Consider the following 21,143-nt stretch of genomic DNA (forward strand, 5'->3'; position numbering starts at 1 on the left):
TGAGAGCATGGAAGAAGTTAAGAGGCACGATCAAGTGAAAAATTACATTTGAACGAAGAAATTAACTTTGGTTATTAATTACAATTTAGATTGTTACAATGAAAACATCTTACTTCTCACTGCTGCTGCTTATTTTCTTGGGATATTTCATTCAGCTTGGACAATGAAAATTTATTGATCAGTTTCACTTTTGTTTATAGGTCTCTTTGCAATTTCACTTCCTGGTAACATAATGCTGTAATATTAGGTCCCAAACAGCAGCAGGAACTGTTTGAATCTGAATAGCTGTTTCTAATGAAAACATTAGGCCTTTGGAATGTTTTTTTAAACACAAAACCTAATTTGGGGACTTACCCCATGGGACAATATCCTTTTGATCCTAGCAATACTTGGAGCCTCAACGACAACTATATAAGTCTCCTTGAAATGATCTGAACTGTCTCTTATTAAACAAAACAGAATAAAAAATAAAAAATTTATATATCACCACAAAGAGCCAGTACATTTTTGTCCTCAAAGAAGAAGCTCTTATTCTCTTAAATGATTCCCTATGTGAACAGCTCCACATAGTTACGTAGCCCTGACTGATGCTCCTGCCAAGGAAGATGGACAGATGTTTTGCTGTGGGAAAGATCAAACAAAGTCTACATATTTCCGTAGAAAAACTAAAAGCAGCCCTCAATATTTTAGTGTTTAGAAACAGCACTGCCACTAATGTCCCCAACTCAGAGCTGGCCAAGTGAACTATTTAGCAGAGCAATGCTAGAAACCAAGTTCTTCCTGCTGGGATGTTAGTTGGAGTGTGTATAGCAGATGGCTCACCAATGAAAACGCTGGAACTCATACAAACCAAGCTGAGTGGCTAATATTTATCTCTGAAGTATTACAGTGTCGCTAGCAGGAATATTAAAAAAGTGTTCAATATGAAGTATGCTATAGAAGTGAAAACTGAACTCTTTAAAGATTGTATACCCTAATCTGATGGAATCTCATCATTTGGTTGGATGTCTGGCCTGAGACAAATTATTTTAAACTGTCTGATCTCTGAATCACAAAGGATCACTTCAATATGTGAAAGGGTTTTATATATAAAACCTCACCCCTCTCCTCAGAGTCTCTTGACAGTAATGACAGAAGACATGCAGCAATGAATGTCAATTCAGAAACAAAGTGAAACACACTGAACGTTTTCTTAAAATGGGAGTCCCTACATTAACTTTTTTTTTTTTAGTCATAGAAGAATCAGCAATACACAAAATGTATTTTCCTACATCAGGATGGTGTTTATAGCTATGGTGGTGTGTTGTTCCAGAAGTGGGGATGGCTCTTTTGTTTTGATTTGTTTTCTGTCTGTGCATATAGAGGCTGGGATGTACAGTTTCTTCCCACATAAACAAGAACATTTTTGGACAGTCTAGCACAAAATGGCTAAGCAATAAGTTTTGAAGGGCACAGGCCAGGGGCTCTCCAAATTTCATATAGAGAATTTCAGGGTATGTCTACATTGCAATGTAAGCTCAGATTTAGTAGAGCTTGAGTTAGCAGACCCTGGTTTTATTAACCTAGGGTTTGAGCATCTACACTCGTTTGAAACCCCAGGTTAGGAATTGCTGAACCCGGGGTCCCAACGTAGGGCTCCAGCATCCACACTGAATGATGTGGGCCGGAGTCTGGCCACTCATATCCCACCCATATACCCTCCCAAAATGTGGCCGCTCTAGCCCTTTGTGGTGCAGTGTAGGAAAACCTGACTGTCTAGAGGACAAGGAAAGTCAGCCCGTGGGTACTTTTGGCAGACTCCCAGAGCATGAGTCAAGTGGGGCTGAGTCTGTACTGCAAAGCAACAGGGCTTGAATGCTGAGTCCCGGCTTGACTCAGACCTTCCATCCCCATGGGGTCCTGGGTCAGCACAATTTGTGTGTAGATGGAAGGGGCATTAGGTGTTAGCCTGAAGGGGGGTTATTCTGAGTTTGATATACCCTCAAAGTGTCTTATGGCCCTACCTTCCCCATTTGCAAGTGTGCAAATTACCTCCCCTCCCAATTACAACCATGTAACATCACTATGGCAAATACAGCAATTACTTACATGGAACAGTAATTTCAGGAAACTAAGGAAAAAGTTGATCAGTCTATTTGGCTCTCTCACCTTCCTCTCCGATCTGTTCTGTCGCCATCTCCCCCCGGTTCTGCTGCTTCCTGCTGCCCTACCCTTCTCCCATTGCACAGGCTTTCCTGCTCCTCCTCCAGACCCCCCCGTAACTGCTTCACGGACCAAAGTTTGGGTACGGCTAGCACAGACATAGCATTGCTCACATTGGTACCCATAAGACAGACCTGACTAAGGCAATATTGTAAGTAAATAACTCAAGCTACGAGGATCTGAAAATATACTGGAATTGAAGCAATGAGGGAAGAGGAGAACGTTCTTGTTTTAGAAAAACACGTAGCCATGTTAGATGAAAAGCTAATTAGAAGAGCAGAGGCTTTCAAAGGAGCTACACAAATTATGCTCCCAGATAGTGTATAAGAAGGGGCCGAAAGCTGACAGTGCAACATGCTCAAAAGTTCAGGGGGACACAGATATAATCTCCCAACATGCAAATCGCAGTTTAAAATTTGTGTGAAATCTGGCTGCTCTATTTCCTTTAACTCACACTATAGTCCATGACCTATATGCCATAACATTCCCAATGAAAACTAACAATGCTGCTCTCATGCATAGGTACACAGACAGCTGAGGAGGTTAGTGGAAACTACCTTCCCCTAACTTCCCTGCTCTCCTGATTAGGGGTGGAAAACTACACACAGCCCAGTGAGTGCAAGGGTTGTACAGGTCTCTCACCACCAGTGGCACTAGACTCCCCAAAATGGGAACAACGGTGTAGGGAACTGGCTGTGTGCAGAGAGGAGTGTATATTGCACCATTTTCTAAGGGCATTGCATGCTTCCCCTGTGTTCCAGGAGGCGTTGTGCCAGTGCTGCTTAATGGAACCGCTGGCTAATAACCACAGTCTGGCTCACCATTAATTTTTCTTCATTAGACCGTATTAAAAGAACAATGTTGTCTCAAGGAAATTAAAAATTTTATGCTGGGACGTACATGGCATATACTTGGTTGTCTTGTGCAGAGGAGGGGATGGGAAAAGAAGAGGGCACTAAGGGGAGGTTATTAATATATAGAAGAGAGAGAGAGAGAGAGAGAGAGAGTGAGTGAGTGTGTCCAACTGAGAAAGTGTGTATTTCTTAAGACTACACTGGAAAAAAGAGATCTAACGTGAGTACCACTCGGAGTAGGGGTCGGCAACCTTCGGCACATGGCCCATCAGGGTCATCCGCTGGCGGGCGGCGACACACTACGTTGATCATCCGCAGGCATGGCCCCCTGCAGCTCCCATTGGCCGTGATTCATCGTGCCACAGGGACACGCGCCGCTTCCCACAGCTCCCATTGGCCAGGAAGAGCAAACCGCGGCCACTGGGAGCTGCGGGGGGCCGTGCCTGCGGACGGTCAACTTAAACAAAATGTCTCGTGGCCCGCCAGTGAATTACCCCGATGGGCCATGTGCTGAAGGTTGCCGACCCCTGATTTAGAGAAAGAACACACATGAAACAAGATAAAGTTTCTCCTTCAAGTAGAGGGGGAAGGATGTAGTCGAACATACACAGAAGAAGCTTAACTAGAAGATGGGCTTATTTTCTACAAATCCTCATCAAAAAGCTAGTGGCATAACACAAGGCTAGCAGCTGCAAGGGTGGGGGATATACACCAAAATTCTTGATTCAAGGGGCATTTTTTTCATGTCTATATTTTATGTATATCAAAACTCTACTCCCATTCACCCATAATCACATTCAGGCACTACAAACCTTTCAGGAAATTGGTCTTATAACTCAAGTTTTGATAAACCTCCAAAAGACCAATCTGTGCAACTCTCCCCCAGAACGGATTTTCCAGAAACAGAGCTTCAGTTGGATGTTTCCCCTGCCTCTGTGTAATTCTTTCCATTTTACTAAAGGCTCTTTTAGGACAAGCATCGTGCCTGCTCCCATTGGGAAGCACCTGGCCTATTGGGGCTCTAGCAAAAATAAACTGATCACAGATAACGTCTTTACAAGTCAATTCACAGATTTTTGGATTGATCAAATATTCAAAATGAAATTTTACCTTGAAGAATGAACAGTGTGGCTGATCGTAACAACATAGCCAGCTCCTCCAACATCTAAATAGGGACCAGTGAAAGTTATTAGCCCCGGATTAGCCACTGCATGCAAGTACCTAGTAAAGACCAAAACAATCATTATTTATGAATGAAAACCAGTCATTTTAAATGTAAAAAATGAGGCTTACACAAGTATTTAACTGAATGCCCTGTAAACAGCACTACTGAAGTCAAAGCTCCCCGTATTGGAAGTTAAGTAGGAGTTTTTATGTAAGCAGGATCAGGGCCCCAAACAGGCTAACTCAGTAGGATAATGTTACTCCACATGAAAAATCATACTCCATTATTCTGTACAAACACATTTCACTGTATCACATTAAAGTAAAATATTTAGATTATTTAAATGAAATCTAATTCTGAATAATGTTGGATTTAAAAACCAACTGGGGCATACATCCTTGAACAAAGTGTGGTTAAATTCATGTGTAGAAAATATAGGAGGAAAGGCGAAAGCATTCTTTTATACAAACAAAACTCACATGTGCAAACTTAAAAAGCAAAATGAATATTACAGATTATTAATTTGAAGGGTTACTGCCACCTAAAATAACTCACACTTACATCAGAATTTTTTAACGTCATTGTGACAAGTAACACCTCCAGGTTCTCCAACTGTAAGAGGTGAAAGTAAAACGGTCTCTCTCTTTTTCTAATTTGTTTACTTTGCACATTTGACATCACTTTGAGCAGAGACAATTTCACTGTTATCTGCTTTATAGCTAAACAGTTTCCCTTGTTGTTTGTGTGGTTTTTTACCCAGGAACCAGGAAAAGAAAAAAGTGAATGTAAAAATCACAAAAGCTGGTAGACAGTGTCAGGGACAATACCTGAAATGACTCCTCATTTTTTAAAAGAATTTATTAGCTTTCAAGTTGATAGAATCCCTTTACTCAGGGGTGGGAGGGGAGTGAGGAGGGGGGAGAGGAGTCTATATACACACACACAAACATTTATTTTCTAAATAAAGGGAAAAAGGTGTTTGTAAATGTTGTATATCCATGGTGGGCAACCTGCGGCCCATCAGGGTAATCTGATTGTGGGCTGTGAGACATTTTGCTGATGTTGACCGTCTGCAGGCACGGTCCCCCGCAGCTCCCAGTGTCCACAGTTCGCTATTTCCAGCCAATGGGAGCTGTGGGAAGTGGCGGCCAGCATGTCCCTGCGGCCCACTGCTTCCCACAACTTCCATTGGCTGGGAACGGCAAACCGCGGCCACTGGGAGCTGCGGGGGGCCGTGCCTGTGGACGGTCAACGTCAGCAAAATGTCTTGCGGTTCACAATCACGTTACCCTGATGGGCCGTAGGTTGCCCACCACTGCTGTATACAGTTCATTTATAGTGTGAGCTCCACAAAGCCAGCTAATTGTGTGAAGAGAGAAACATTACACAACTGTAAATGATTGAACTATGGAGAGGAAAAAGACCCAAAGAAAGGTGAGTACTGCCAGTCCAGAACTATGGTAATTATTTTTCAGGGGAGATGTGGGGTAGTGGAGCTGTGGAACAAGCAATGCCACCAGTGATTTAGAGCCATGCTAATAAAGCCACAGGGTAGGAATCCTAAGTTTACTTATGTATCCCAGTCTCTAACTTGATTGTTCTGAGCCATACTGCAGCACCACCTGGCTGACTTCTTTTAACAAAGCATACGTTAAAACACACTCAAGAGATTTCTCTCGTGTCAAATCTCATTTGTTTTATATATATATATAATTTTCCTAAATCATATGTTAACTGCAGCTATTAATTATGCACTTAGCCAGAAAATTCCTATTTGGAAATACACCTCTACCTCGATATAACGCTACCCGATACAACACGAATTCAGATATAATGCGGTAAAGCAGTGCTCTGGAGGGGGGTGGGGCTGTGCACTCCGGCGGATCAGAGCAAGTTCGATATAACGCGGTTTCACCTATAACGCGGTAAGATTTTTTGGCTCCCGAGGACAGCGTTGTATCGGGGTAGAGTTGTACAGTAAGAAAATCCATTGCAAACAAAAACTGCTGCATAAAGTATCAATAAAGAACGGTTACTTACCTTCTGTAACTGTTGTTCTTCGAGATGTGTTGTTCATGTCCATTACACATTAGTCCATTACACATTAGGTGTACGCGCGCCGCGTGCACGGACGTCGGAAACTTTTTCCCTTAGCGGCTCCCGTCGGGCCGGCGGGGCCCCCTCCTTCCCGCCAGAGCGGCGCCCCGCTCCAGGGTATATATATCCCTGCCGACCCGACCCCTCCGGTTCCTTCTTGCCGGAGACTCCGACAGAGGGGAAGGAGGGTGGGAAGTGTAATGGACGTGACCAACACATCTCGAAGAACAACAGTTACAGAAGGTAAGTAACCGTTCTTTCTTCTTCGAGTGATTGTTCACGTCCATTACACATTAGGTGATTCCCAAGCTTACCATTGGAGGTGGGTAGGAGTCAAGGTACAACTGACTGTAGCACAGCCCGACCGACCATCGCGTCCTCTCTGGTCTGATGATGGATCGCGTAATGGGCTGTGAACGTGTGTATGGACGACCAGGTGGCTGCCTTACAGATCTCCTGGATCGGGACCTGCGCCAAGTAGGCCATTGAGGATGCTTGGGCTCTAGTCGAATGGGCCCGGATATCCGGGGCCGGAACATTGGCGAGCTCATAACAAGTGCGTATGCAATGCACAATCCATGCCGACAAGCGCTGTGTCGAGATAGGCAAGCCTTTCATACGTTCCGCAATCGCAATGAACAGCTGGGGTGTTCTGCGGAACGACCTGGTCCGCTCCAGGTAAAATGCCAACGCCCTTCGGACATCCAGGGTATGTAGGCTGCGGTGGTGAGGGTCCGTATGGGGTTTAGGAAAAAACACCGGTAGGCAAATGTCTTGCCCCATGTGAAACTGTGAAACCACTTTTGGGAGGAATTTGGGGTGCGGCCTCAGTTGCACCTTATCTTTATGGAACACTGTATAGGGCGGTTCCGAAGAGAGGGCCCTCAATTCCGATACCCTTCTGGCCGACGTGATGGCCACGAGAAACGCCACCTTCCACGAGAGGTGCGTGAGGGAGCAAGTGGCTAGGGGCTCAAAGGGAGGACTCATGAGTCTTGTTAGGACTAGGTTCAGGCTCCACGCCGGGACAGGCGGGCGCGAGTAGGGAAACACCCTTTCCAGCCCCTTGAGGAATCGGGCCACTGTGGGATTGGAGAACACTGACACTCCCAACTCTCCCGGATGGAAAGCCGAAATAGCGGCTAAGTGAACTCTAATTGAGGCGGGCGCAAGCCCTTGATTCTTGAGGTGCAGTAGGTAATCCAAGATCGAGGGAATTGAGGCTTGTAAAGGCTGTATGCGTTGAGGCTCACACCAGTGGGAGAACCTTTTCCATTTTGCCAGGTAGGTCGCTCTTGTAGAGGGCTTCCTACTATTAAGGAGAATTTGCTGAACTTGGTGAGAGCATCTGTGTTCTGCATCATTCAGCCAGAGAGATACCATGCCGTGAGATGTAGCGAAGACAGGTTCGGGTGGAGTAGGCGACCTTTGTCTTGCGTGACTAGGTCGCGATGGAGGGGGAGGGTGATTGGATCGGCTATGGACAGTTCCAGCAGGGATGTGAACCAATGCTGGCGTGGCCAGGCCGGGGCAATAAGTATGATCGTCGCCCTGTCCCTGCGGGTCTTGAGGAGAACCTTGTGTATGAGTGGGAACGGAGGGAAGGCGTATCTTAGGCTCCCTCCCCATGGGATCATGAAAGCATCTGCTAATGATCCCCGGCTGAGGTTCTGGAACGAGCAGAACTGAGGGCATTGGCTGTTGTCCCTGGTGGCGAATAGATCCACCCGGGGAAAGCCCCACCTCCGGAAGATCGAATGCAGGACGTCTCGTCTCAACGTCCATTCGTGCATTCGGTAGGATCGGCTGAGGCGGTCTGCTAAGCCGTTTTGAATCCCCGGAAGATACGTCGCAATGAGGTGTATCGCATGGGCTATACAGAAGTTCCATAATTGGAGTGCCTCGTGACAGAGGGGAGAAGACCGGGACCCGCCCTGCTTGTTTATATAGAACATGGCGGTAGTGTTGTCTGTCAGGACTGCCACGCTGTGACCTTTTATGGAGGCGCGGAAGGTCTGACAGGCGAGGCGAACCGCTCTTAGCTCCTTCAGATTGATGTGAAGCAGCTTGTCTTCTCTGGACCACAGCCCTTGGGTCCGCAGTTCCCCCAGGTGCGCCCCCCAACCCAGGTCCGATGCATCTGTTACCAACGTCAGAGTGGGCTGTGGGGCAGCGAAGGGGATCCCTTCGCATACCTGTTGGCGATCGAGCCACCAGCGTAGCGAGCTGAGCACCTGGTTTGGGATCGTAACTACCTGATCCAACGGGTCTCTGTTGGGGCGATGCGTGTGGGCGAACCACAACTGTAAAGGCCGGAGCCTCAGGCGGGCATGTCTGACCACGTGTGTGCAAGCTGCCATATGCCCCAGAAGCTGCATGCAACACCTTGCCGTTGTCGTGGGGAATTTTTGGACCGAGCTTACGGCTCTGTGAATTGACATGAACCGTGCCTCTGGTAGGCTCGCTTGCGCGGTTACCGAGTCCAGGGTAGCACCTATGAAGTCCAGCCTCTGTGTGGGGACTAACGTGGATTTGGGCACATTGACCCGGAGGCCGAGCTTGTCGAACGTCTGCAAGGCCAGCGTCACGTGAGATCGGACCTCGGCCTCCGACCTGCCCGCGAGTAGCCAATCGTCCAGGTATGGGAACACACGCATCCTTCTTTTTCGAAGGAAGGCTGCTACCACGGACATGCACTTCGTAAACACCCGTGGTGCTGACGCCAGGCCGAAGGGCAGGACCGTAAATTGGAAATGGCGCTGGCCGACAACGAAGCGCAGAAAACGTCTGTGGGCCGGATTGATTGCGATGTGAAAATAGGCATCTTTCATATCGAGGGCAGCATACCAATCCCCCAGATCCAGGGATGGGATAACAGTTCCAAGGGAGACCATACGGAAGCGCGCTTTGATCAGAAACTTGTTTAGATCGCGCAGGTCCAAGATAGGACGGAGGCCCCCTTTCGCCTTGGGGATCAGGAAGTATCTGGAATAGAATCCTTTTCCCCTTAGGTCTGGTGGGACCTCTTCTACTGCTCCTGCAGCGAGAAGGGTCTGTACCTCCTGTATGAGGAGTTGCTCGTGAGAAGGGTCCCTGAAGAGTGACGGGGAAGGGGGATGGCAGGGAGGGGGCGAGGAAAACTGGAGGGTATAGCCCGCCTTCACTGTGCGCAGGACCCAGCGGTCCGATGTTATGCGCAGCCAGGCCCGGTAGAAATGGGCCAGACGGTCCTTGAAACCCAGAGGAGGATCCGGTATATGAAGTGGTACGCTGTCCTCGGGCGTAGCTTCAAAAGCCTGGTTTATTTCCTGGCTGTGGCTTGCCCTGGCCGTGACTCTGGCCCTGGTTAGGCGTGTTGTTACGTCTCCGCCTGTTATCCCTGCCCCGACGGCGGTACGGCTCGTGTCGGGGCCGACGGTGGTATTGCCTTTGCGGCGGCTGAGGTTTAAAGGGCTTACGCTGCGTTACCGGTGTGTGCATACCCAACGACTTAAGGGTCGCTCGTGAGTCCTTAAGGCTATGTAGCCTGGCGTCCGTCTGGTCGGAAAACAAGCCCGAAACTTCAAACGGGAGGTCCTGCAGCGTGGTCTGCACCTCTGGCGGGAGACCTGAAGCCTGCAACCACGCTGAACGCCTCATCACGACTCCCGACGCAATTGTTCTAGCCGCAGCGTCGGCTGAGTCTAGTGCGGCCTGTAAAGAGGTCTTGGCCACTGCCATTCCCTCATCCACCAGGGCCGTGAACTCCTGATGCGCGTCAGGTGGGAGGGAGTCCTTAAACTTGGCGACTGATGCCCAAGAGTTAAAATTGTGCCTGTTTAGAATCGCCTGCTGATTGGCGATCCTCAGTTGAAGGCCCCCCGATGAATAGACTTTCCTCCCGAATAAGTCCAATCTCTTAGCTTCCTTGCCCTTGGGGGCAGGAGCTTGCTGGCCATGCCGCTCCTTTTCGTTGACCGCCGAGACCACCAGCAAACAGGGGGACGGATGTAGAAAGAGGAAGTCAAACCCTCTAGATGGGGCGAAGTATTTCCTCTCCACGCCTTTTGCAGTTGGCGCACTGGAGGCCGGTGTTTGCCACACCGTCTTATAGTTGGACTGTACTGTCCGTATAATCGGGAGAGCGACTCTGGAGGGGCCCTCTGGGCTCAGGATATCGACCATGGGGTCGTCCTGCTCTACAGTCTCCTCCGCTTGCAAGCCCAGATTGAGGGCTACCCGGCGAAGCAGGTCTTGGTGTGCCCGATGGTCAATCGGGGGAGGGCCGGACACCAGTGTGCCCGCTACCGCCTCATCTGGCGAGGAGGAAGAGGTCGGGGCCTTCTGCCCATCCTCATTGTCTTGCAATCCGGCATCAGCCAATTGTTCCTCTGTGGCCTGACCCGCCGCGTGGGATTGGGACGGTACCGTACTCGGTGCCGAGTCCACTCCTTCCCGCTCCGGTGGTCTAGAGACCGTTGCCTCCCTATACGATGGCGGACGGTGCCGCGGGGAGCGGGATGGGTACCGGGATGGCCCGGATCTCGAGGCCCTCGATGGGGGCCCTTGTTGGTGGTAGGCCCAGGGTGTCCAGAATGGCCATTGGCTCGGCTGGCCCCATTGGGACTGACCGTAGTCCCTGCTGGCCTGTGACCTACGGGCATACCCGCCGTATCGGTCTGAGTCAGTCCCCGAGACCACGGACGGTGACCTGGAAGGCCACGGTGGAGCCGTAGGACGGTGCCGGTCCGGTCTAAGGGAGTAGCGCCTCCGCGACCAGGACCTGGAATAGCGCCTCGTCGACCTGGACCTGGAACGGTACCGGTGATCGCGGGACCGGGAACGGCTACGGCTGGTCGGCCTCGGGTAACGAGCCGCCGATGCTTCGCGGTGCCGACTCGTGCTCGGTTGCTGAGTCGGTGCCGACCGTTTGCTGAAGCCCGACTGCTGCGGTGCTTCTTGCGCCGAGGGCAACCGGGAGTCCACCGAGGCGGAGCTCGACCGGGACCGGTCCCTGGAACGGTGCCGAGACGGCGACCGTGATGGGCGCACCATCGCCGGCTTGCCTCTGCGCGGCAGCATAGGCGGGGGGCCTTCAGCGCGTGCCGGGGCCTCGACGGACAAGGCAATGAGGTCCTTAGCTGCCTCAAACGTGTCCGGAGTGGAGGGCTGTTCCACGAGCTCCTCCAGCCCTTCATCCTCGCTCGATGCGCTCATCCCGGGGCTCGACGGGCCTTTTGGCGCCGGAGCCACTACCGGGGCCCGTGTTGGGGCCGTATCGGCCTTAGGGGCACTCGAGGTCTTTACCGGTGCCGCCTTCTTGTGCGGGGAGCGACCTCGGGCCTTAGGTTGGCCCTTCACTTTCGCCGGCGAAGACAATCGGCGTCGTGCATTTCCCCGCTGGGTCGGTGCCGCGGTCTTCGAGTGACCCGCCGGCGCCGGTTCCCGCACCGAAGCCGGGGCGCTCCGCACGGAGGCAGACGGTGCCGTCGAAGTGGAGGGCTGTAACGCCGTCTCCATGAGCAGCTGTTTAAGGCGAAAGTCCCTCTCTTTTTTAGTTCTGGGCTTAAAGGCCTTGCAGATCTTGCAGCGCTCTTTCTGGTGAGCCTCCCCCAGGCAACGAAGACACGAAGCGTGGGGGTCGCTCAATGGCATAGGCCTGCGGCACGTGGCACAGGCCTTAAAACCTTGGGCGTGTGGCATACCCCACCGCCCGGGGCCGGTGCCGGGGCTGAATAAACAACCCCGGCAGGAACTTTAAGTACTCTAATGAGCCGTTAACTACTGACTAAACACTACAACAACTAACTGATAACTGCTAGATAACACTAATGACTATTGCTAAGGGACACTCTCAGACGAGAGACAGAGTTGTTCCAACGCCGCCACGGACGGTAAGAAGGAACTGGAGGGGTCGGGTCGGCAGGGATATATATACCCTGGAGCGGGGAGCCGCTCTGGCGGGAAGGAGGGGGCCCCGCCGGCCCGACGGGAGCCGCTAAGGGAAAAAGTTTCCGACGTCCGTGCACGCGGCGCGCGTACACCTAATGTGTAATGGACGTGAACAATCACTCGAAGAAGAACCAAAATTGCCACAAAGAGCTGAAATTAACGCTGATAGATCCTAAAGAATGAATAAAGTAACAGCATGGACCCTAGTTTCCTGTGTAAATATTTTTATTCTTATGCTGTATAAAGGGATAAGAAATAGAAACTATCACAATAAAGAATTATGATTTACAGCAAATAAAGATTCTAGTAAAATTACTATTAAACACAATATATTTTACCGAGCATATAAATTATTTAATTAGAAATGTATTTAAATATCCTTTACAAACATGGCCTTTCTATTAATCCTACATGAAATATTTTCCCCAGTGCAATATTATTACCCTCTAAGATTTTTGAAACCTTTGATAACGGGACCCTAAAACTCACCATTGTCTCCTAGTGGGATCAAATGCTTTGTCCATGAGAGAACCAGGATAAATTCTGAGCACCCCATTGGGCGTTGCTATGTAACGGCGGACAATGTAACTGTTCAAGCTACTCATTTCCATTTGTGTCATCCATTCATCTGTGACGTGACTGGTAGCCATTACTTCATTTCTGACAGAGAACTGCAAAACAAAGACAGACCTAGCAGGGTTCCTTTAAGACTTGCATGAAAAGATAATAAGCTGCTTGCAGGGTTTCCTAAAGACCTATCAGAGATAATCTAAACCCAATTACTTCTTTAAAATCTTCTCACACCAGATGGATCTAGCAAATTCCAAGTAAAGAAAAAAGCTTGTTATAATGAAATATTGTTATTATCTGCACAGCTTTTAACATTTGCTTTTCACTTCAGGTAAATATAAATACTGCCCCATTTGTACATAAAACAAAGTTTTCTCATATAAATGCTTAAACACACAAAGGTATCTTCTGACCCAATGTTTATTACAGCACCATTCTGCATATTGTTAATTCTAATTGCAGCTTGTAAACTTTCTTCCTGTGGAAAAGGGCCCCTCCTCCCACCCCTGTGGTCTCTGAGCCCCTTCCTCCCTCCAATTTCTCATGAAGCCCTCATGTCAGAGCCCCCATCCACCCAGCTGAGGAGTGTACAGGATTCCTTTCAACCTAGTTCACACTGCTTCTCCAAGCACTAGTTCACACTGCTTCTCCAAGCCAGAAGGGCTGAGCACAGTGTCTCTGCACCAAGAGACAAAAATCCTAGTATCCTACGTGCCCAACACTCCCATAGGCCAAGAGCCAACCCAAAGGACACATGTGAAATGGGGACCAGCATGCTCACCAATAAGGGCAGGATGGGGGAAGGGAGGGAGAAGATGGATTTAAATAACATACTTTAAGCCCAGGGTTAGCAATAAGACGGGTGTTGTCGCTGAGGTATGCCGTGTAGTGTTCCACCATCCGTTTGGTCTCAGGTTGGCTCAGATGTTCATATGGAGAAGAAAAACTACCTGCAGACAGCATTACGGTGGGACTTTCTGAAATAACAAAGTATTAGAGGATTAAAAACAAAGCACTATGTTCGGTATATAATACATGCCATCCCATCACAGAACACCATCTGATGTAGTATCCTGTTTGAGACTATAGCTCGTATAATGAAGGTACAGTACTATAGTATGGAGGGTAGGGAATCTCTTCCTGACACAAGCTGATCACCAGTTTTTGCCTGGAAGCATGAGGATTATCATCCCAAATAATAATAGTAAGACTTATAAGCACAGATCATGTCCTCTTTTGTTTTGAAACCTTCTTTTCATTTCAAACTTTGGAATGTTATAATGCAAGATACATGGATTACAATAAAATGTCTATTTCACAGTCATATGAACATGGCTTTGAACAGGCTGGTTATGTGCACCTTTTTGTAAGGTAAGGAGGGTTTGAGTGTCTTGCTGTAGATGGTGGTGGTTTCAGTGTGTTAAAGAAAACAAGCAGATCAGTAACAGCAGCCTCACTGCACTGCCTGTCTAGCCATTATCAGCTGACAGCGTTCTGCAGCATTGCAGAAGCAGCAACTCCTAAGGTGGGCTGTTGAGGAAGACAGGGTAGTGGCTTAATGGGGATCTTAGCCTTGGGACAAAAAGTGCAAAGGTGCTGGCAAGAGAAGCTGATGAAGGCTGACATTGGTAGAGTGAAGGGATGGCTAAAATGACATGATAAAATAATACAAATAAGTTGTGAAGGTTAGCACAATACATGGAGAATGGGGAAGCCAATGATGAGACTCAAAGAACTTTGTGAGAGAAAACGGGGTTTAGGTGGGACTCTGCAGGGGCCACCTCGAAAAATAGCTGTGACTTTCAGGTCATTAACACAGGGAGAGGCACAAAAAACACAAGTTTGACAAAACTGGTGGAGTGAGTTTGCTAACATGAACAAGGGGGCAAAAAGAGTGAGTACAAGAGATGTTGAGAATAGTCTGGGTGTATGCTTTCATTGAGCAAGAAATGTGATATTTAAAAGGCAAAGCCAAAACAGAACATGAACAAACAAAAATCACACAATGATAATGCAGGGGCTGGGGTGCTGAGAAATTGGGTTTTTTTCCTTGAATATTTGATAAAGGGGAACCACATAATGTTCATCTTATTGTTTTTCTCAGTGTGCAACTGTCTCCAGGGGAAGGCATTCCCAGCACCTTAGAGAGACAATACTTACACAGTGGGAAGGTTCTCCATTTTTCCACACCACTCCCAAAGCATGCCACTGCACATATAGCAGCCTTATCTACCCCAGTCATCACTTAATAAACTTCTATTGTATTTCCTCATCAGCTTTCCAGCCTAAACTGTCTGAATCAATTATATTTTTTCTCATACTGAGTCTCTCAACATTATTGGCGCGCGTCCCTGGACTTTTTCCATTAATGTCAAATCTTTTCTAAGGTGAGACCATTATGCGGTTCCCTTTTATCAAAACTGGGCATTATATTCAAGACAAGAACATAGTGTTTTATATAATGACACAATAGTTTCCATATCATCATCTAGTTCCTCTGTTATACAGTCCAACATCTTATTAGTTGTTTGGAGCACCACCATACAATGAGCAAATGTCATTGCTGAGTTGTCGAACAATGATGCCTATATCCTTTTTCATGATTACTCTGTTTATGAGTAATTTAGTTTAAACTCCAGGGAGAAATCAGAATTTTAATCTTCAAACTTGTAAGATTGCAAACCTTTCAAACTTGTATACAACCTCTAGATTCATCTTTCTTAAAAGGATTATAAAAAGTTCTCTCCTTTCTATATATTAAAACTTGTATTATCATATAATTCTGAGGCCATATCCCTCTGTCCATGACATCAATGCAAATACTGAAATGAATGGTGTTGATTACAAAGTTTGATATATAGAAAGACAAAATATCCTTTTTTGAAAGATGTACTATTGAACTTGAAATTTTTATGTAGGTTTCAGAGGTCTGGAAAATCTCACATTAAAAGATTTCAAAGAATATTAAAATCCTGACTTCCTCATGAGCTATATCTTCTGATTTCTTCACACAGATGGATGATATTAAATATTTATGTCTGTGAAAAATTTGCATAAATCCAAAGTCAACAGCCCCTATATACCCTATTTTCTAAGAATTAGACTGTGCAAGTCTCATTTATTTTAGTAAGCACTTACTCATCTGAGCAGTCCATGAATTGCAGTAGGAATACTCAGGTGACTAAGTGCCATGAATGTAAGGGTTGCACAGTTTAGCTATAATCAGAAAAAGTGAAGCAATGAAAAAAGTGAAGCAGGATAGAAAACTTCCCTTGAAAGGTTTTTAAAAAATATTTTTTTTAAAAGAAGAAATATTTTCACAAGGATTGGAACTAAAGATGTTTTCTATTTTCCAATCGGCTCTACAAAAATGTGCATGAGATAAAGATGAGGTGAGGGACTGTTGTACCTAAGGTCGCCAGCTGCTTGAAGTGCAGACAGGCATTGGGCTGGCCCAATAGATCCAGTCGATGATACAGTAGCTTGCTGCTAGGGATGGTGTTCAGATTCTTGAGCTGTTTAACAGGTATTTCTGGCTGTATTACCACAACACAAAGAATGAAGGATGTGTCTTGGGCCTGAAAAACAAGGACTAAAAATTAGACTGAAAAAAAGTTGGAGGTTTTATCTAATTTATTTTCAATTTCCTTCGCCCTATCCCCCCCCCCACTTTTTTAATTCCTCAGTTTCTTGTACACTGGAAGGTGTCATCACCTTTACCCATACGCCAAAGCAGCATATTCCCTACTCTCTCTGTGAAATTCATCACCTCTAGAAATTGCTGAATTTCCCCATATTCCAGGAGTAAGGCCCTGATTCTGCAGAGAGAACTTTGTGGGGAGATGCTGCATGAGTGCCAGGTCATGCCCAAACCGTTCTAAATGCAGGATTGAGGCCTTAGACTTTAGGGTTTCCAATGGCAGCAGTACAGTCCACATAACTAAGGTATGTGCTCTGATCAATTATCCCAAGTGTATTAAAGCCATTGAGTTATACTTAAAAAAAAAAAAAAAAAAAGACTTCTTCAAAGTTGATGCTTAGCACACACATTTTTGTTTTCACATTTTTTTTTTAAACATAATATCTAAACTCTGATACTTTTGTGTGGATACTTCATGAAACTTCATTACGGGCAAGAGAACTGCAGTTCACAAACGGAAACAGAATACAATGTACCTCTTTGTAGCCTGTTTCCCATTTTGAAAAATGCAAATGAACAATAAGACAAGGACATCATCATTATTCCTCCAATCCAGTGTTGGATGGATTGCTTGCTTTGCTGGTTTGAACACTTAAGTGCGTCAGGTTAGAAAAACTTGGCAGCAGAATTACCAGACTGTAAGGCTGTCTTATATTTAATGCAGCCTTTCAACAGGGCAACACTAGCTCCAGGAACACACCTACATGAACTTCTGGTACATGATGCCGCTGCTCAGCATAATCTCTTAGATTATATTCAAATGAATGTAGGGAAAAGATCCACCAGTACCTGCTAGGTTTGTTGACACAAAGCAATTAGCCAATTATTCTTGGTATTAGCAAAATTTGCCTGCATTATATCTAGTTGTAGATTTCATTTTATTCCCTTGGTCAAGATAAGTACCCAGATTTGTTCACAAAATAAACTGAAAAGTGAATGGGCTGCTAGAATCTTTTTTCCCCCTTGCAATTGGGTAATGATGGTAATGATGCTGGCCTGCCAAATCCTCCCATTAAATATGATCTGTCTAATGATTACAGCAGAATTAAAAGCTTCCATATAGTTTCCATTCCATTTTAATTGATTTTATTCTGTAAGACTCTAGCAATTATGAATTCATCTAGATTATGCACAGGAGTTTTTTGCTCCACTGAGGGTAGTATTTGGGGATATTTTGTTGTTTTAATTGGTGTTGAGAGATTTCTGCAAGGTATTGCATCTGACTTGAATGCAGAATATGTACTGGGGAAAACTAGACAGAGCATTGAAAATAAAATACCTATGAATATGAGAGTACCTGACTCAGCCTTGCATATTACATGGTAGACTCATGCCCTATACAGATATAAGGGTTTCCAGTACTGCATAACTACAACTAATGCTTAAAAGGAAATTTTAATGTCTTGATCGTGAACAATGTTGTTAAGGTTTATTCATATTGGCGTTTCTATCTAAACTGCATTAAGCAGTATACAGTAGGAAGGGACAATTCAGCATTTAAAATGACACCCATCTACAGCCACCCAACAAAAAATTTCAGCCAATGATTAGTTTGAAAGTGTCTAATAAAATTAAAAGTTTTTTTCTCTTTTTTGTTAGTATCAGCATTTTAATAATAATAAACTACATGCAAACACTATAGTGTAAGTCTGTAGTTTTATCTTGAGTCTGTGTGTGAAATATGTTCAAGTGCTTGAGCTTTGCTCTAAGACTTTATAGTGTGACATAGTTCAGTATAAACTGTCTTCCTTTGGGAAAATATGTACTATAATTGTGCGTGTACATACCTATTATATAACATATAACGAACGTGTACATTAATAGCACACACACTATACACAGGCCTGTATGCATGTGTCTCTGAGGATTAAATTATAATAAATTTGAAGCTACAGTTTCATGGAATGTGAGGTTATTTACCATAATAAGAGACACATTCATACTGTTTCTGTATAATTAAAATTCAAACTACTCAAGCTTCAATATATTAACATACATTAAAACTATATGCTACCATTCAAAAGTAAGCTCTCTTACCATTTTCCAGGCATAGCTGACGTTGTAGGCTTCTTTTCCAATTTCTCTCAGTTTGTTTACATGCCAAGACAGTGAGGAGTTCACTGGGACTGTAATAATCTGACTGCCCAGAGGGAGGCTACGGGGACAATAAATAATATCCAGCTTTTATTCAACATGGAAATAGTTGTGAATCAAACAAAACCATGTGCTGTATTTTTATACAAAAAGCATGATTAGTCATGAAAAGGCTGGACAAAATCTGCATTTAATTAAGAAAGAACAGAATGCTTTGGTTTGCTGTTCATGCATTTATCTATTTCAATGCTAATTTACACTCATGTATAATGTAGTAAGGTTTGAGTAAGAGTTGCCTTTTTCAGTACAAATGGTGAAGCAGGGGTAACTTGGTTCCTAAATTTCTACTCAATAATTCATAGAGACAGTGTTTAATTCATGCTCGGGCTTGCCAGGGCTGAGCCCTGGCACCTCTGGGCTTGGCCGTTCATAGACCTGGCACCTCTGGGCTTGGCCATTCATAGCCTGGGCACCTCTGGGCTTGGCCATTCATAGCCCGGGCACCTCTGGGCTTGGCCATTCATAGCCCGGGCACCGCTGGGCTTGGCCATTCATAGCCCGGGCACCTCTGAGCTTCCTGTGTCAGTTATGAAAAGTAAAAAAAAATTGCCTGAGCCCCAGCACCTAATTGCTTAAGCTCCATCACCTCTTTCATTACAAATTAAGCACTGTTCATAGAGAACACAATTATAGTTTGTTCTGTCTTGAGATAATGTTGATATTGGAAGGGCACTAATTAGCTCTCTATTTCAAAGGAACAAAGGGTCGACAGATTTAAAATTAGATCTAAATTACAATTTGCAGAACTGTTCATGCACATCATGCTGTATCTCTGCCTATTCCATTTTTGTTAGCAGGATAGGATATTGTCAGTTACTCTTGAAGTTCAAGAGTTTTCTATATTTTAATACCATGCTTGCCTTTAAGAATGGAGCTAAGAAGTAGAGCTGGAGTGCAGGGAACCTAAATACAATATATACAAGCACCCTTCTGAGACTGTTGTTGGAGTGAAGTTCTTTGCCTTCACCGTGTCACATTACACCTCTACCCCGATATAACGCGGCCCGATATAACATGAATTCGGATAGAACACGGTAAAGCAGCGCTCCAGGAGGGGTGGGGCTGCGCACTCTGGCGGATCAAAGCAAGTTCGCTATAACGTGGTTTCACCTATAATGCGACAAGATTTTTTGGCTCCCGAGGACAGCGTTATATCGGGATAGAGGTGTAGTCGGGGTTGGCAGCTCTTGTTCTTCATCTCCAAACGTTCCTGTTAAGCGTGTCTTCCAAGCTGACACCAACCTTCTTCATGTCCTCCTTCAGCGTCTTGAACCACCTTTGTCTGGGTCTTATAGTCTTTGTCCTGTAACTACTAGATTGTGTACTCTCTGACCAACATATTCCACGTCTCATCATCTTGTATGTCCCTGCCATCTCAGTCGACGTACCCTTAGCTTTTCCATGATGGGGGATTACCTGCATCTTGGCTCATACCATTTCATTGTGTAACCTGTTCAGTTCTCGTCTTACCCACTCTCATTGCAGCAGCATGAAGTAGTTGTACTTCTCTCTTCCACACTGGCCAGCATTCCAACCCATACGTCATGGCTGGGCTAATCATGATCTTATACATTTTGCTCTTGAGTTTAATTGGCACATTCTTATCACACAGAATTGCTGTCAATTCCCTCCATTTGCGCCTAGTGCTTTTCATGCGACTTCTAGCACTCACATTCTTATTGTAACTCAATACTATTTTTATTGGTTTCTTGTCGTCCCTTTTCAATGAAGCCTCATATGTATTGTCTTCTCTTGGTTGGATTTAAAAACAATTTTCTTCTAATGCAGCCCTCTGTCTTTCTAGATACCTTTCCAGTTCACGTTTATCTTCCCAACAAAAAAAGGTCACCTGCGAAAAGCATGTTCAATGGAGCTTCTCTCCTAATCTCCTGCATCAAGGTGTTCATTACAATCATATTTAGGAATGGGCTTAAGATTGATCCTTGATGTAGACCTATTCTCATAGTGAATGGCTCATTGCAGCTGCTTCTTGTTGTTGTATTACCCTCATACATGTCCATAATAGTCTGAACATATGCCTCTGGAAGGCTGTGCGACAACAGGCACCACCATATCAGTTTGCTAGGAACTCTGTTATAAGCCTTCTCTAAGTCCACAAACACTAAATTCAGTTTCTTGCATTTCTCTCTGTACTTCTCCTGCAATATTCCCAAACCGGTTGTTGCTTACTTGGTAATCTAGCTCTTCATGAAGTCTTTTCTTGATAATTCTTTCCAACCATTTCATCCTTTGACTCATTTTGATGGGTTTTTGTTATATGTATTATATTGATTTATTTATTTAGATTTAAAATAAAAGAGTGTCACTTATCCAAGGCTCTAGGCACCCTAAGGCATCATTAACAATACAATAAATATAATCAAATACCAGCAACATTAATCATTTCACCAAGAACTCAGCCAGCCAAGCACTTATAGAAACCCTTTTCCACCCCTTTATCATTCACACA

General features: G+C 45.5%; 1 protein-coding gene across 3 annotated transcripts in view; it reads right to left on the reverse strand.

Annotated features, from left to right (window-relative positions):
• CACHD1 (cache domain containing 1) overlaps positions 1 to 21,143 on the reverse strand; it is a 207,610-nt gene that overhangs the window by 24,894 nt on the left and 161,573 nt on the right. For all 3 annotated transcript variants that reach the window (XM_054037560.1, XM_054037561.1, XM_054037562.1), the window contains 5 exons: positions 18,557 to 18,674; positions 16,229 to 16,397; positions 13,654 to 13,796; positions 12,739 to 12,920; positions 4,167 to 4,277 (listed from right to left, as the gene is read on the reverse strand). In XM_054037560.1, the coding sequence (XP_053893535.1) occupies positions 4,167 to 4,277; positions 12,739 to 12,920; positions 13,654 to 13,796; positions 16,229 to 16,397; positions 18,557 to 18,674 (723 nt within the window). The remainder of the gene's footprint in view (positions 1 to 4,166; positions 4,278 to 12,738; positions 12,921 to 13,653; positions 13,797 to 16,228; positions 16,398 to 18,556; positions 18,675 to 21,143) is intronic.

This window comes from Malaclemys terrapin, chromosome 8 (genome assembly GCF_027887155.1).
Source record: "Malaclemys terrapin pileata isolate rMalTer1 chromosome 8, rMalTer1.hap1, whole genome shotgun sequence".
NCBI classification, from domain to species: Eukaryota; Metazoa; Chordata; order Testudines; family Emydidae; genus Malaclemys; species Malaclemys terrapin.